The 16,130-nt window shown below is 37.1% G+C and overlaps 1 protein-coding gene across 1 annotated transcript; it reads right to left on the minus strand.

Annotated features, from left to right (window-relative positions):
* Window positions 1–3,894: 3,894 nt before the first annotated feature.
* On the minus strand, window positions 3,895–5,004 carry LOC114314230 (uncharacterized). The gene has a single exon (XM_082885513.1). It carries the CDS (start codon window positions 5,002–5,004, stop codon window positions 3,895–3,897), a length of 1,110 nt encoding a protein of 369 aa, XP_082741639.1.
* Between the last annotated feature and the right edge of the window lie 11,126 nt (window positions 5,005–16,130).

The raw sequence follows: 16,130 nt of genomic DNA on the forward strand, positions 1-16,130 counted from the left end.
TCAAGTTGACTAGGAATTCCATTTAATAATAGGATTTTTTATTCTTTGGCACAACTCGATGAATTTAGTAAACCTTTTAAGATAACAATACGAGGAAAGTTCCCACTAGGTAACAACAACTCTACTTAATCCTACTTAAGCATATTCATATTATGTCACTGAGGACTTGGTGTGAAGCTATGAAGCGCTCTCATTGGTAAACCTCAGGTTCCTTGGGTTGTTGCAATTTTAAAATGTTTCACATTTTACTATTTCAATAGTTGAAAAAAAGTACCTAAAGCTGATGAGAACATTTATAATTTATAAATGTAATATATCTTGAATTACTAAGAGCATCTCTATTGGTGTAGTGTTTTTTGTGTTATTTTCAACAAAAGTGCATTTTATATAGATTGTTATAAGCTGCTCTACTGGTGTGTAATATTTACTGTGCTAAAATAGCACAGATACACCAACAATGTACATTTGTGTGCGCGCGCGTGTTTTTTTCCACTGCCTATCAATCACAAACTTTAGTCAAAGTTACAAAATAAATAAAAATTGCATTAAACAAAATAAAACACAATACATTTTTTTTTTTTTGATCAACACAAACTTTATTGATGAGGGAAAACATCAATAAAGATGGGAGGGGGAATGATGTAAAGGCCATCATAAGCCAGCACCAACCTAACAACTGTTGGTGAGAGACCAACATATACACCGACAAAAAGAGGATTTAACAATGACATGGCATGAATGCTAGACACTGATGCAGCAGAATCTTCTTGAATCAGGTAATGCACAGGCAGGAAATGCTAAATCAGGTATTGCACTGAACCACCTGAATCAGGTATTGCAAAGGCAGCGCCAAAACACATCCACCTCAACAGACACCAAACCAGCAGCAGCCTAAACACACCAAATAGTGGCAGACCAAACAGCAGCAGCCCAAACACACCAAATAGTGGCAGATCAAGGTACCAATCATCAAAACAAGTAAGACATCACTGATACAACTGCAACAAAAAAAATAGCAACCCAGATACAGAGTGAGCAGAGCTCGCAGGACAACCAAAATACTCTTCTTACAAACAGAACTCAACCTCCAGTAACAGGTTTGCCCAAACAATCCAACATGGCACCCACAACATCAGAAACAACCTACACAGATGGCAGCTGAACAGAAACGGAAACAGACATTGCAGCCCAAACAGGTATTGCAGCTGAATAGAAACAGATAACAGCATAATCAGATAGTACCAAAAGCAATAGAATCAGATAGCAGCATAACAGAAACAGACCAAACTATCAGCGAACCCTCAACTGCATTCCTTTATTTGATCCAGATTATTGATTAAATCCAATACAGAGTACAGAAGTCCCTTTGCAGAAGCTTTAACCCATAGAGCAAATCTCAACTTAATAAGCTCACATAACTCAGACCCACAAGGCTGCACTCCATTGAATAGACAATCATTTCTTAACTTCCAAATGGACCAGAGAGCAATAGAAGGTAAGGCCCTCCACAATCTCCTAACCAATTTCTTATGATTCCAACCTAACCACCAATGAAATAAACAGTTAATAGACCTTGGAACCACCCAAAAACACCCCCACCAAAGCAGCAAATCTGACCATACTTTCCATGAAAATGGACAATGTAAGAGGACATGAGAGGCAGATTCATTTTCAGTTTTGCAGAAGACACATAAGATACAATCACTGTTATGAAGGACACCCACATGTTTTAGGAGATCCCCTGTTTTAACTCTGTTCCTCCATGCCAACCAACCCAAGAATTGAACTTTGAGGGGAATGCTCTTATTCCAAACAAACTTACAAATTTTGAGATGAAGGCCCAAAAGAGAGTCAGTGAACCTATACATATCAGAAACCTTAAAGCTGTCATCAGTAGAACCCTTCCACATAGCACAATCTTCTACATCAAGACTTAGTGAAGGAGCCTCCCTCAACCCAGCAGCCAAACTGGTGACTTCAGCCTTCTCCCAATCATATAAATCCCTTCTGAAAGAGAAGTTCCACTCCTCTAAACTGGATTTCCTTGTATAAAAAACAGACAGTGTGGCCTCCCTGTCATTAGACAAACTATAGAGTCTAGGGTACTCATCTTTAAGGCACCTAACACCAGCCCACTTATCATGCCAAAACTTTATTCTACACCCATTCCCAACCTTTATCTGAAACTGCACCAAATAGAACTCCTTAAGAGGTTGATTTTGACCTGCAATGGCAAAAACATCACTCCAAATTCTTGAGTATCTAGATGAAGAGTTCACAGTTGGGATCCAATTATTTTCTTCAAACATTTACTTGCTGCATAACAATCTTCTCCATAGAGCATTTACTTCACATCCAAATTTCCACCACCATTTAAACAATAAGCTTGCATTGATATCCTTAATTCTCTTAATCCCCAAACCACCTTGATCCATATTTTTGGTTACTTCAGCCCATTTCACCAGATGAACCTTCCTCTTTAAACCATTCCCACCCCACAGGAAAGAAGCTTCAAGCCTTTCAATCTCTCTAACCACTCTAGTAGGCATTTTGAACATAGAGAGATAGTAAATTGGAAGGCTAGATAATACAGACTTAATTAAAGTTAATCTACCTGCAAAGGATAGGAGCCTTCTCTTCCACCCAGCCAACCTAGATCTTACTTTATCCAAAACTGGCTTCCAAGTTGATTTCCTTCCTGGATTAGCACCTAAGGGAAGATCCAAAAATTTGAGTGGTAGGCCATGAACCTTGCAATTCAGAGTATCTGTGAAAGAAGCCAAGGTTTCCTCATCTACACCAACTCCACACACAACACTCTTGTGGAAGTTAATTCTCATTCCAGACAGAATTTCAAAGCATCTCAGGATCCTCTTGGTGTGCACTATTTGATCCATTTCAGCCTCACAAAATATTATAGAGTCATCTGCAAATTGGAGATGAGAAATTACTACCTCGTTTACCCCCACTTTTACCCCGTTGATGATGCCTTGCTCATAGGCTCTGCTCATTAAGATATTCAGACCTTCTGCCACTAAATTGAAGAGGAAAGGAGATAGGGAATCACCTTGTCCGAGACCTTTCTGTAGTGAAAACTCCTCTGTGGGTGAGCCATTAACTAAAACAGACAATCTTGTTGTGGAGATGCATTCCCTCATCCAAGAAATCCACTTTAATCCAAAGCCAAAATTATACAACATAGAGAATAGGAATTTCCAATTAATTGAATCATAAGCCTTCTCAAAGTCAAGTTTGATAATCACACATTTCCTTCTAGTTTTTATCCAGCCATCAACTATTTCATTAGCAATAAACACCCCATCCAATATACTTCTCCCCCCTTCCCCCCTGCAAAAAAAAAAAAAAAAAAAGCAGATTGTGTTTCTCCAATAACTAAAGGAAGTACTCTCTTGAGTCTATGGGCCAACACTTTAGAGAGAATCTTGTACAAACTACCCACCAAACTAATGGGCCTATAATCAGACAAACCAAGGGGATTATCAGTCTTAGAGATAAGAGTGATAAAGGAGCCGTTGATCCCATAGGGGAGTTTGCTAGTGGCATGAAAATCCCTCAAAAAATGCATGACCTCAGGTTGAACCGACTTCCAGAATTTCTGAAAAAAGAGGAGATTAAACCTATCAGGGCCAGGAGCCTTATCACCATTGCACTTCTTAACTGCTACCCATATTTCATCTTTAGAGAACATAGCTTCAAGATCATGAAATACATAGCTTGATTGGACTGATTTAAATAACCCTCCCAACACTGGTCTTCCTACCCAGCTTTCAAAAAACTGCCTTTTGAAGTGTTGTAAAACCTCATACTTTACCTTATCAGGATCCTCTACAACCTCCCCTTCAACTATGATGGAATTAATAGCATTTCTACTCCTCATACTGCTGGCCATAACACGAAAAAACTTAGTGTTTTTTCTCCATTAGTTGTCCAGTTTACTCTAGACTTCTGTTGCCATAGCCATTCCACCATTCTACTAAGCTTCCATACTTCACCCCTCACTGCTCTTCTTCCAATTTTCTCAGTCTCAACCAAAGATTTACTTTCAGCTAGAATGTCCAAAGCAACTAATTCGTTCTCTGCCTTTTTGAGTTTTGTTGATAGATTTCCAAAAACTTCATAATTCCATTTCTTCAGTTCCACCTTTAAAAGTTTCAACTTGTGGAACAAGACATATCCTGCTCTCCCATTAATCCTAGCCTCGTGCCATATCTTTTCCAGTAATGAGGAAAAACTTGGATGGATAGTCCAAGCATTAATGAACGTAAAAGGTTTAGGCCCCCAATCCCTCTCATCATCCATAAGCAAAAGAGGACAATGATCTGAAAAAAGCCTAGGAAGACCCCATAATTTAAAATTGAACTTTAGCAGCCACTCTGGATTAAGCAAAATTCTGTCAATCCTACTCCATCTCTCCCCATCTTGAGCATTCCTCCATGTGAACTTCCTACCTAGCAATGGTAAATCACTCAACTCATAGTTCTCAACGAAGGAATTCAGATCCATCATCCCCTTATCTGTTCTGGAACAACCCACCCTCTCACCAATATTTCTAATCTCATTCAGTTCACCTCCCAAACACCATGGATTTGGGAATGCAGATTTTAGCTTCATCAAGGAGTCCCAGAATTTACATCTAATACGCACCTCATTTGGTGCATACACATTCAAAATAGTACAGTTAAATGTGTGTAGCAAAGTACCTGATAGGAGAATAAATCTTCTATTGCAGCAACAATCCACCAACTGGAAACAATCTGGATCCCAAATGCAAAGCAAACCCCCGGCAGTCCCATCAAAACCCACAACCATAAAATCCATATTTCTCCTGCCCCACAATGCTCTTACTTCCCTCTCAGCAATAGAAACTTTCTTTGTCTCCTGAAGAAGCACAACATCAGTCTTTCTTTCATAGATGAGCTTCCTAATCCTTCCCTTCTTCTCTAACTTCCCCAATCCTCTAACATTCCAAGACACTAACTTCATAAGTAAACCATGATACCACCCAATTCTCCATAATGGGACTCAAAGCCCCTAATCTTTCCTCTTCTCCATCCTCCTTTCTCTATCTGCTAATTCCAAATCCAACATCTTATCCAAAGTTTCAGATTCTCTGCCTTTGTAGTTGATGCCCGGGATTTTTCCCAATTGTAAGTTTGCTTGAGCCTCACTGAGAAGATGACTTCTATTACAAGTGCTACCCTCATTTGAAGCAGAAACAGACAAAGCTGTCGTAGCAGCCCTAAAGACAACACATTTAGGGATGGACTTGCTTGATAATGCCCCTTTGTGACCATACAAACGAGCTAAATATGGATACCCTTTGACCCCAATGATGGATTTTGTTACACCAGAAAATTTGACCTTGCCTTTACCTTTCTTGTTTAACTTCTTATCACCAGGTATGCTAACTATTAACCTGTTTGGATTTGATTGCCCCTTGTCCATGTGTGATCTTGTAGATACCCACTCCGAAGTAGAAGGTGATTGTGTATTTGGGCCCCTCACTATAAGACCCAAACTGCTATTCCCCACAGGTTTGTGGGTATGGTCCAATCTACTATGCTCCACTGGATCCTGAATAAGGCCCAGATTCACTTCCAGACTAATACCAGGCCCATGATCTGCAGACCCACTTAAGCCTCTAATAAAATCAGGTGTACTAAGCTACTCAGCAACCCTTAGATTATCATCATTAGCTTCTGCTCTCTGCCACTGCCATCTCCATATGCATCTCAACCACCAAGTTGTTCCTCACGCCACCTTGGGTTTCTTCAACTACTGTATCCACCTGATGACTTATACCTGTCATATCCAACCTTTTTCCGAGTGCCATATCACTGGCATTTGCCAACTGAACTTCACCATCTTTAACCTCCACAGCTTTATTATCAACAATCAGATCACCATAGCCCACCTCTTTCTTATTAGACTTCTCTACCTCATTGGAACTGCGGTCTTCCTCAACCTCACTGAACAATATGCTTCCATTATCAACTAAATCATGCTGTTGTTCTTCACAAACCAACACTGGATGGAGTCTACCTTTGCATTCTAGATTCACGGTGTTGTTGATGAACTCCATACAACCAGTGGCAATTCTAACTCTTCCATAACTAAAGGACTTTGGTTGGCCAATGTTTTCATCTAAACTAATAACACTACCCCACCTGCTACCAATCTTATTGAAAGTGCCTCTATTCCACATATTCAGAGGGACCCCATAACATTGAAGCCATGGACACCTTTCTTGCTCAGCACATACTCCTGGTTCCCAAACTTTGACAAATTCACAACAATCTTGGAACCATGCTTTGATCGACGCTAGATTTGACATCATATCATCGATTGATAAGAAGGACATCACTACAACCCGACCCCCTCCATTTCTGACCAAAACATGCCCTGGTCCTTTCTCTTTTAGCACCGACTTAACACACTGCACAAAAAACTCTGCTTTGAACATCGATAGTATACTATCATACAGCCAGCTGTGCCCTTCTTCATCTGCCTGAATGGCATGGACTGCTTTTCCCACCAGAATATTGACGCCTGTTTTCAAAACATCAGCAAAAGACCTCTGCAAACCGTATTGATTTGGTTCATTCCTTCCCCTATCTGCATTTCCTTCGATAATCCTTCCAGGCTGATTTCGTCGATTTGCTCTAACTTCAAGTCTGCTATATGCTGCCATTTTAACTTTTTTTTTTTTTTTTTAGGTCTCCTCCCACGGTATCCTCAGGTTTTTTGAACTCAGGACTAATCTGTCGAGGAAACTGTGGGACGCATATGCGGGGTCCTCTCCCAAGGGGGTTTGCTGCATCCACAAAGGCTCGAACTCGAAACCTTTGCTTAAGCGACCCAAGTCCCTTTCCACTTGGACCAACCCCCATTGGTGCCATTTTAACTTTAAGCTCTCTATTCTCCACCCATAAACCATCGGCTTGTTGGAACAATCTTCCATGTAAATAAAATAACTTGAAATAAATTCAAACAAAATAAATAAATAACATACCGGATTTATTTATCGAACCGAATTAAAATTAAGACCAAGTCGAGTGTGTGACACTCTGTCCTTAAGACAGATTCGCCCCGCTACGGTGCTTACGGATATGTGGCGTCTATCTCACAGGATACAATGATCTTCACAAATTGTAGTAGCACTCCAAAAAATTTATTCGGCGAACCAAACCTGTGTTCTAACTCTCTGAAAATTACCCTAAAATAATATGAAGAATAAATGACGCAATGGAGCAAAATGAAAGCAAGGAAAATGAATTTTCGGAATCAATCAAAATTGGAATGGGGCTGCCTTTATATAGACTTTGTTGGCACCTATTCAATTTGAATAGAAAAGGTATGAAGAAGGGACATACCCCTTCCTTTAAAATAAAAAGACACCATGAAAGGTTTGCACCCTTTCATTCAAATGGAGGTTTGACCCTTCCTTTAAAACAAAAAGACACCATGAAAGGTTACACCCTTTTATTCAAAATGGAGTCTATTTCAATTCACAACTACCTCTTTATAAATTTTCCAACAATCCCCCACATGAATGAAATTGACAGAGAGAAAATGCAACAACATGATGTAAATACAGAGAGTACAGAAATTGGAAATATTCTGCAAAGGATAGGTAGATTTTGGCTTTGAACCTTCCCTTGTGAGATACTATCGGATTTACTAGCTAACCAGTGAACATGATGTCTTGAACTGTTCAGCCGTTTGTGTAAACCAAGACAATAGAACTCACACAGTATATCTCCAGACACAGTTTAGTTCTCACTATTGTGTTCATTTTGGCCCTGAACGACTTGGTTTTTTATGATTGCTCTAAAGACTTGTAGCCCTTCACAAATCTTGTAGAACCGGCCCGGTTCACACTCACATAGATGATTCTTATGAAAATTATCCTGCCATACTCCGCTAGGTTTACCTAGATATAAGAATCATTAAAAGTATTACTTAACCTAAACCGCTGCAGACATCACTATTTCATCAAAGAAATGGGTAGGAGATAGACTCCCCAGTGATTCTTCTGAGTCATTCACAACTCGGTTGTCCCTTTGAACCTAGATCTTGGGATCTCCAGTCAACTAGGTTGGGTTGCCGTTGTGGTAACTCTTATTTAATAGGCTTAAGTCCCATTCTCCTCGATGAATTCTCAACTAACTCTCTTGCTAACCCTTTGGTTAGTGGATCCGCTATGTTATCTTTAGACTTAACATATTCTATGGAAATAATTCCATTAGAGAGTAGTTGTCTCACGGTGTTATGTCGACGACGAATGTGTCGAGACTTACCGTTATACATATGACTCTGTGCTCTACCAATAGCTGATTGACTATCACAATGTATGCATATAGCAGGCACCGGTTTTGGCCAAATTGGAATATCTTCAAGGAAGTGGCGAAGCCATTCTGCCTCTTCCCCTTCTTTGTCTAAAGCTATGAATTCAGATTCCATAGTAGACCTAGCAATACAAGTCTGTTTGGAAGATTTCCAAGATACAGCCGCCCCACCAAGAGTAAAGACATACCCACTAGCGGACTTTGAGTCTCTTGTATCCGATATCCAATTTGCATCACAGTATCCTTCAAGTACTACTGGATATCTAGTATAATTAAGCCCAATGTTACGAGTAAATCAGAGATATTTAAGAACCCTTATAATTGCTTTCCAGTGTTCTACTCCCGGATTACTCGTATATCTACTTAATTTACTTACTGCATAAGCTATATCTGGGCGAGTGCAGTTCATCAAGTACATTAAGCTTCCAATAATTTGGGCATACTCTAATTGAAAAATAATTTCCTGTACATTCTTAGAAAGATACAAATTAATATCTACAGGTGTTCTTACAAGATGCTCATCATCTTTGCTGAATTTGTCAAGTATTTTCTCAATGTAATGAGATTGTGACAAAACATATCCTTCTGATGTTTTAGTAATTTTCATACCAAGTATTACATCAGCAATGCCCATGTCCTTCATGTCAAAATGTTTATTCAACATTTTTTTGGTAGTTTTAATCATGTCATTATTACTACCAATGATGAGCATATCATCTACATAAAGACATACAATGACATAACCTTTATCTGTGTTTTTAATATAAGCACATTTGTTACACTCATTAATTTTAAATCCATTTGACATCATTGCCTTGTCAAATTTCTCATGCCATTGCTTTGGCGCTTGTTTTAAACCATATAATGATTTAACCAATTTACACACTTTCTTTTCTTTCCTTGGAACAGAAAACCCCTCTAGTTGTTCCATGTAAATTTCTTCATTTAACTCACCATTTAAGAAAGTAGTTTTAACATCCATTTGATGAATTTGAAGATTGTATAGAGATACAATGGCAATTAGCATTCTAATGGATGTTATTCTAGTAGCCGGTGAGTATGTGTCAAAGTAATCTAGACCTTCTTTTTGTCTAAAACTTTTGACTACAAGTCTTGCCTTGTATTTGTCTATTGATCCATCCGCTTTCAATTTTATTTTGAAAATCCACTTGTACCCAAGAGGTTTACAACCTGGTGGCAAGTCCACTAATTCCCAAGTGTGATTTTGCAAGATGGATTCAACTTCACTGTTGACAGCTTCTTTCCATAAAGGAGCTTCAGGACTGGACATAGCCTCTTTAAAATTTAAAGGCTCATTTTCTAACAAAAATGTTAGAAAATCTAGACCAGGTTCTAGCACGTTTACTACGCCTAGGTTCTTCTTCCTCATTTTGGTCTAACTCTTGCTATTGATCATGTTCTTGATCATTACTAGTAATAGTATCAGAAGATCTCTTATTATTACTAGTCTCTTGTCCAGTTTTATTTGGAAATACATGTTCAAAGAATGATGCATTTCGAGACTCAATAATAGTATTTACATGCATTTCGGAATGTTCTGATTTATGAATAAAAAACCGATATACACTACTATTCTTGGCATAACCAATGAAAATGCAATCAATGGTCTTAGGACCTATCTTAGTCTTTTTAGGACTAGGAATAGACACTTTAGCCAAACACCCCCACAGTTTTAAGTATTTGTAGGATGGTACTCTTTCGTGCCACAATTCATAAGGTGTTTGATTCACTTTCTTTCGGGGTACTTTATTTAAAATATAATTAGCAGAAAGTATTGCTTCCCCCCCACAAGTTCTGAGGTAATCCAGAACTGATTAATATGACATTCATCATTTCTTTTAAAGTCCTATTTTTCCTCTCAGCAATTCCATTTTACTGAGGTGAGTAAGGAGCGGTGGTTTGATGAATTATTCCATGTTCTTTACAAAACTCACCAAAAGGTGATTCATATTCACCACCTCTATCACTTCTAAGTTTCTTGATTTTCTTACCAAGTTGATTTTCAACTTCATTCTTATATTGAATGAAAGTTTCCAAAGCTTCATCCTTGGTTCGAATTAAATAAACATAACTATATCTAGTATAGTCATCTATAAAAGTGATAAAATACTTTTTCCCACCTCTAGTTTGAATTGATTTAAAATCACAAATGTCACTATGAATTAATTCAAGTGGTTTCGTATTTCTTTCAATTGAATGAAAAGGAGTTTTAGATAATTTTGCCTCAACGCAAACTTCACATTTATGATTTGAATCAATGTTAAATTTAGGTAAACATTCCATATTAATTAATCTACGCAAAGATCCATAATTAACATGTCCTAGCCTACTATGCCATAAATTTGAAGACTCAAGCAAGTAAGAAGAAGATGTAGTATTATTAATAACTGAAGGTACAACGGTCATTACATTTAACTTGAAAAGGCAATCAGACATGTAACCTTTTCCTACCTACATCCCGTTTTTGGTAAGTACAAACTTGTCACTTTCAAAAACTAGCCTAAACCCATTCTTACTCAACAAAGATCCGGAAACTAAATTCTTGCGAATGTCCGGAACATGCAGCACATTGTTGAGAGTGAGTTCCTTTCCAGATATCATCTTGAGTACAATCTTTCCTTATCCTTCAACTTTGGAAGTTGAGGAGTTGCCCATAAAGAGTTGTTCACCATTGTCCATTATAGAATAAAATGTGAACATCTTTTTGTCGGCACAAATATGGCGAGGAACACAAGTGTTCACCCACCATTCTTTAGGATTTCCGACAAGATTTGCCTTGGAAACAACTACAGAAAGATTGATATCATTTATACCATTGAAAATATTTTTCACTTCAGTCATGTGGGCTTGAGCAGGCTTCTTGCTTGTTCTTCTTTTGCTTTTGCCTTTGCTATGACAATCTTTGGCCCGATGTCCCTCTTTGTCACAGATGTAACATTTGCCATTAAACTTGTACTTTTTATTATCCCCCCCTTTAAAGCCTTGTGATGAACTTTCTCCAGAAGACTTTCATTTCTTGGTTTTTGAAACATGTTCCACCACATTTGCCTTAGACTCCATAGGATGCTTACCAGGCCGCTTTTCAGAATTGCAGTTGTTCTCCTCAATTCTCAAACGCACAATTAATTCGTCCATAGAAATTTCTTTGCGCTTGTGTTTGAGGTAGTTCTTGAACTCCTTCCAGCCTTTTGGTAATATTTCAATTAAGGCTGCAACTTGGAAGGATTCACTGAGAGACATGTCTTCTGCGTGAATGTCATGCAGAATGAGTTGGAAATCTTGAGCTTGGATGATCACAGTTTTTGAATCAACCATTACAAAATCCAAGAATCTGCCAACCACAAATTTCTTTGAGCCGGCATCTTCCGTTTTGTACTTTTTCTCTAACGATTCCCAGGACTGTAGACGTTGTATAATGTGTTGTCAAGTCTGTTCAAGACGTAGTTCCAGCAAAGGAAATCGGCATGTTTCCAAGCATCAACCGCAGCAACCACTTGCCGGTCGGTTTCATCCTCTTTCAGGATAGGAGCATCTTCACGGAGAAAACGAGCCAGGTTCAGAGTTGTAAGATAGAACAACATTTTCTGTTGCCGTCTTTTAAAGTCAGTTCCTGAGAACTTCTCTGGCTTCTCTCCATGATTTATTGGTACTGTCATCATAGGAGAGGGGGTTGGTGCAATTGCAGCCACCGCAGTAGTACTTGTTTGGGCATTTGTTTCAGTAGCCATTAATTCTAATTTATAAAACAAATTTATAATTAGAATTTTCACTACACAGAAAATTAAACCAAATTCACAGAATTAAATTCTGTAAAAATAAAAGAAACAAGAATGTAACTTTTATTTTCCAATTAATTTGAAAATAAAAAAAAATCTATTTAAACAAATTAATTCCACACAGAAAATTAAATTATGTAAAATAAAAGAAATAAAAACTATAACTTTCATTTTTCAATTAATTTGGAAATAAAATAAAATTTTATTTAACCAAATTAATTCCACACAAGAAATTAAATTCTGTAAAATAAAAGAAATAAGAAAATAACTTTTATTTTTCAATTAATTTGAAAATAAAATAAAATTTTGTTCAACCAAATTAATTCCACACAAAAAATTAATTTCTATAGCACTTCAATAATTAAAATACTAAAACAGAATTTTAATTAATGAAAACTCAGAAAATAATTTCTAAAAAATCAAAATTAATTTCCTGACAAAATTCCACAAAAATATATTCTGAATTGTTAATGACACCAGTATCGTACTACTAGTTGTTGTCAAAGAAAAGAGACAGTATATTACTACTATCTGTCAAATAGCATATAATCACTATTTGTTTTTCTAACCAGAATATTATTTTGTAAATCCACAGAAAATAATTTTCTTCCGAAATTATTTACGAAGAATGAAAAAAAAAAGGGGAAACAAACGAAAAATTCTGTAAATAGAATAATTCAAATATGTCTTAAGATTGTTGGAACAATCTTCTGTGTAAATAAAATAACTTGAAATAAATTCAAACAAAATAAATAAATAACAAACTGGATTTATTTATCGAACCGAATTAAAATTAAGACCAAGTCGAGTGTGTGACACTCTGTCTTTAAAACAGATTCGCCCCGCTACGGTGCTTACGGTTATGTGGCGTCTATCTCTCAGCATACAATGATCTTCACAAATTGTAGTAGCACTCCAAACAATTTATTCGGCGAACCAAACCCATGTTCTAACTCTCTGAAAATTACCCTAAAATAATATGAAGAATAAAGGACGCAAGAGAGCAAAATGAAGGCAAGGAAAATGAATTTTCGGAATCAATCAAAATTGGAATGGGGCTGCCTTTATATAGACTTTGTTGGCACCTATTCAATTTGAATAGAAAAGGTATGAAGAAGGGACGTACCCTTTCCTTTAAAATAAAAAGACACCATGAAAGGTTTGCACCCTTTCATTCAAGTGCAGGTTTGACCCTTCCTTTAAAACAAAAAGACACCGTGAAAGGTTACACACTTTCATTCAAAATGGAGTCTATTTCAATTCACAACTACCTCTTTATAAATTTTCCAACAATCTCCCACATGAATGAAATTGACAGAGAGAAAATGCAACAACATGATGTAAATACAGAGAGTACAGAAATTGGAAATATTCTGCAAAGGATAGGTAGATTTTGGCTTTGAACCTTCCCTTGTGAGATACTATCGGATTTACTAGCTAACCAGTGAGCATGATGTCTTGAACTGTTCAGCCGTTTGTGTAAACCAAGACAATAGAACTCACACAGTATATCTCCAGACACAGTTTAGTTCTCACTATTGTGTTCATTTTGGCCTTGAACAACCTGGTTTTTTATGAGTGCTCTAAAGACTTGTAGCCCTTCACAAATCTTATAGAACCGGCCCAGTTCACACTCACATAGGTGATTCTTATGAAAAGTATCCTGCCATACTCCACTAGGTTTACCTAGATATAAGAATCATTAAAAGTATTACTTAACCTAAACCGCTGCAGACATCACTATTTCATCAAAGAAATGGGTAGGAGATAGACTCCCCAGTGATTCTTCTGAGTCATTCACAACTCGGTTGTCCCTTTGAACCTAGATCTTGGGATCTCAAGTCAACTAGGTTGGGTTGCCGTTGTGGTAACTCTTATTTAATAGGCTTAAGTCCCATTCTCCTCGATGAATTCTCAAATAACTCTCTTGCTAACCCTTTGGTTAGTAGATCCGCTATGTTATCTTTAGACTTAACATATTCTATGGAAATAATTCCATTAGAGAGTAGTTGTCTCACGGTGTTATGTCGACGACGAATGTGTCGAGACTTACCGTTATACATATGACACTGTGCTCTACCAATTGTTGATTGACTATCACAATGTATGCATATAGCAGGCACCGGTTTTGGCCAAATTGGAATATCTTCAAGGAAGTGGCGAAGCCATTCTACCTCTTCCCCTGCTTTGTCTAAAGCTATGAATTCAGATTCCATAGTAGACCTAGCAATACAAGTCTGTTTGGAAGATTTCCAAGATACAGCCGCCCCACCAAGAGTAAAGACATACCCACTAGTGGACTTTGAGTCTCTTGTATCCGATATCCAATTTGCATCACAGTATCCTTCAAGTACTACTGGATATCTAGTATAATTAAGCCCAATGTTACGAGTAAATCGGAGATATCTAAGAACCCTTATAATTGCTTTCCTGTGTTCTACTCCCGGATTACTCGTATATCTACTTAATTTACTTACTGCATAAGCTATATCTGGGCGAGTGCAGTTCATCAAGTACATTAAGCTTCCAATAATTTGGGCATACTCTAATTGAGAAATACTTTCCTGTACATTCTTAGAAAGATACAAATTAATATGTGCAGGTGTTCTTACAAGATGATCATCATCTTTGCTGAATTTGTCAAGTATTTTCTCAATGTAATGAGATTGTGACAAGGCATATCCTTCTGATGTTTTAGTAATTTTCATACCAAATATTACATCAGCAATGCCCATGTCCTTCATGTCAAAATGTTTATTCAACATTTTTTTGGTAGTGTTAATCATGTCATTATTACTACCAATGATGAGCATATCATCTACAAAAAGACATACAATGACATAACCTTTATCTGTGTTTTTAATATAAACACATTTGTTACACTCATTAATTTTAAATCCATTTGACATCATTGCCTGGTCAAATTTCTCATGCCATTGCTTTGGCTCTTGTTTTAAACCATATAATGATTTAACCAATTTACACACTTTCTTTTCTTTCCTTGGAACAGAAAACCCTTCTGGTTGTTCCATGTAAATTTCTTCATTTACCTCACCATTTAAGAAAGTAGTTTTAACATCCATTTGATGAATTTCTAGATTGTATAGAGATACAATGGCAATAAGCATTCTAATGGATGTTATTCTAGTAGTCGGTGAGTATGTGTCAAAGTAATCTAGACCTTCTTTTTGTCTAAAACCTTTGACTACAAGTCTTTCCTTGTATTTGTCTATTGATCCATCCGCTTTCAATTTTCTTTTGAAAATCCACTTGTACCCAAGAGGTTTACAACCTGGTGGCAAGTCCACTAATTCCCAAGTGTGATTTTGCAAGATGGATTCAACTTCACTGTTGACAGCTTCTTTCCATAAAGGAGCTTCAGGACTGGACATAGCCTCTTTAAAAGTTAAAGGCTCATTTTCTAACAAAAATGTTAGAAAATCTAGACCAGGTTCTAGCACGTTTACTACGCCTAGGTTCTTCTTCCTCATTTTGGTCTAACTCTTGCTCTTGATCATGTTCTTAATCATTACTAGTAATAGTATCAAAAGATCTCTTATTATTACTAGTCTCTTGTCCAGTTTTATTTGGAAATACATGTTCAAAGAATGATGCATTTCGAGACTCAATAATAGTATTTACATGCATTTCAGAATGTTCTGATTTATGAATCAAAAACCGATATGCACTACTATTTTTGGCATAACCAATGAAAATGCAATCAATGGTCTTAGGACCTATCTTAGTCTTTTTAGGACTAGGAATAGCCACTTTAGCCAAACACCTCCACAGTTTTAAGTATTTGTAGGATGGTACTCTTTCATGCCACAATTCATAAGGTGTTTGATTCACTTTATTTCGGGGTACTTTATTTAAAATATAATTAGCAGAAAGTATTGCTTCCCCCCACAAGTTCTGAGGTAATCCAGAACTGATTAATATGGCATTAATCATTTCTTTTAAA

This window comes from Camellia sinensis, chromosome 8 (genome assembly GCF_055761805.1).
Source record: "Camellia sinensis isolate YWXY chromosome 8, ASM5576180v1, whole genome shotgun sequence".
Classification (NCBI taxonomy): domain Eukaryota; kingdom Viridiplantae; phylum Streptophyta; class Magnoliopsida; order Ericales; family Theaceae; genus Camellia; species Camellia sinensis.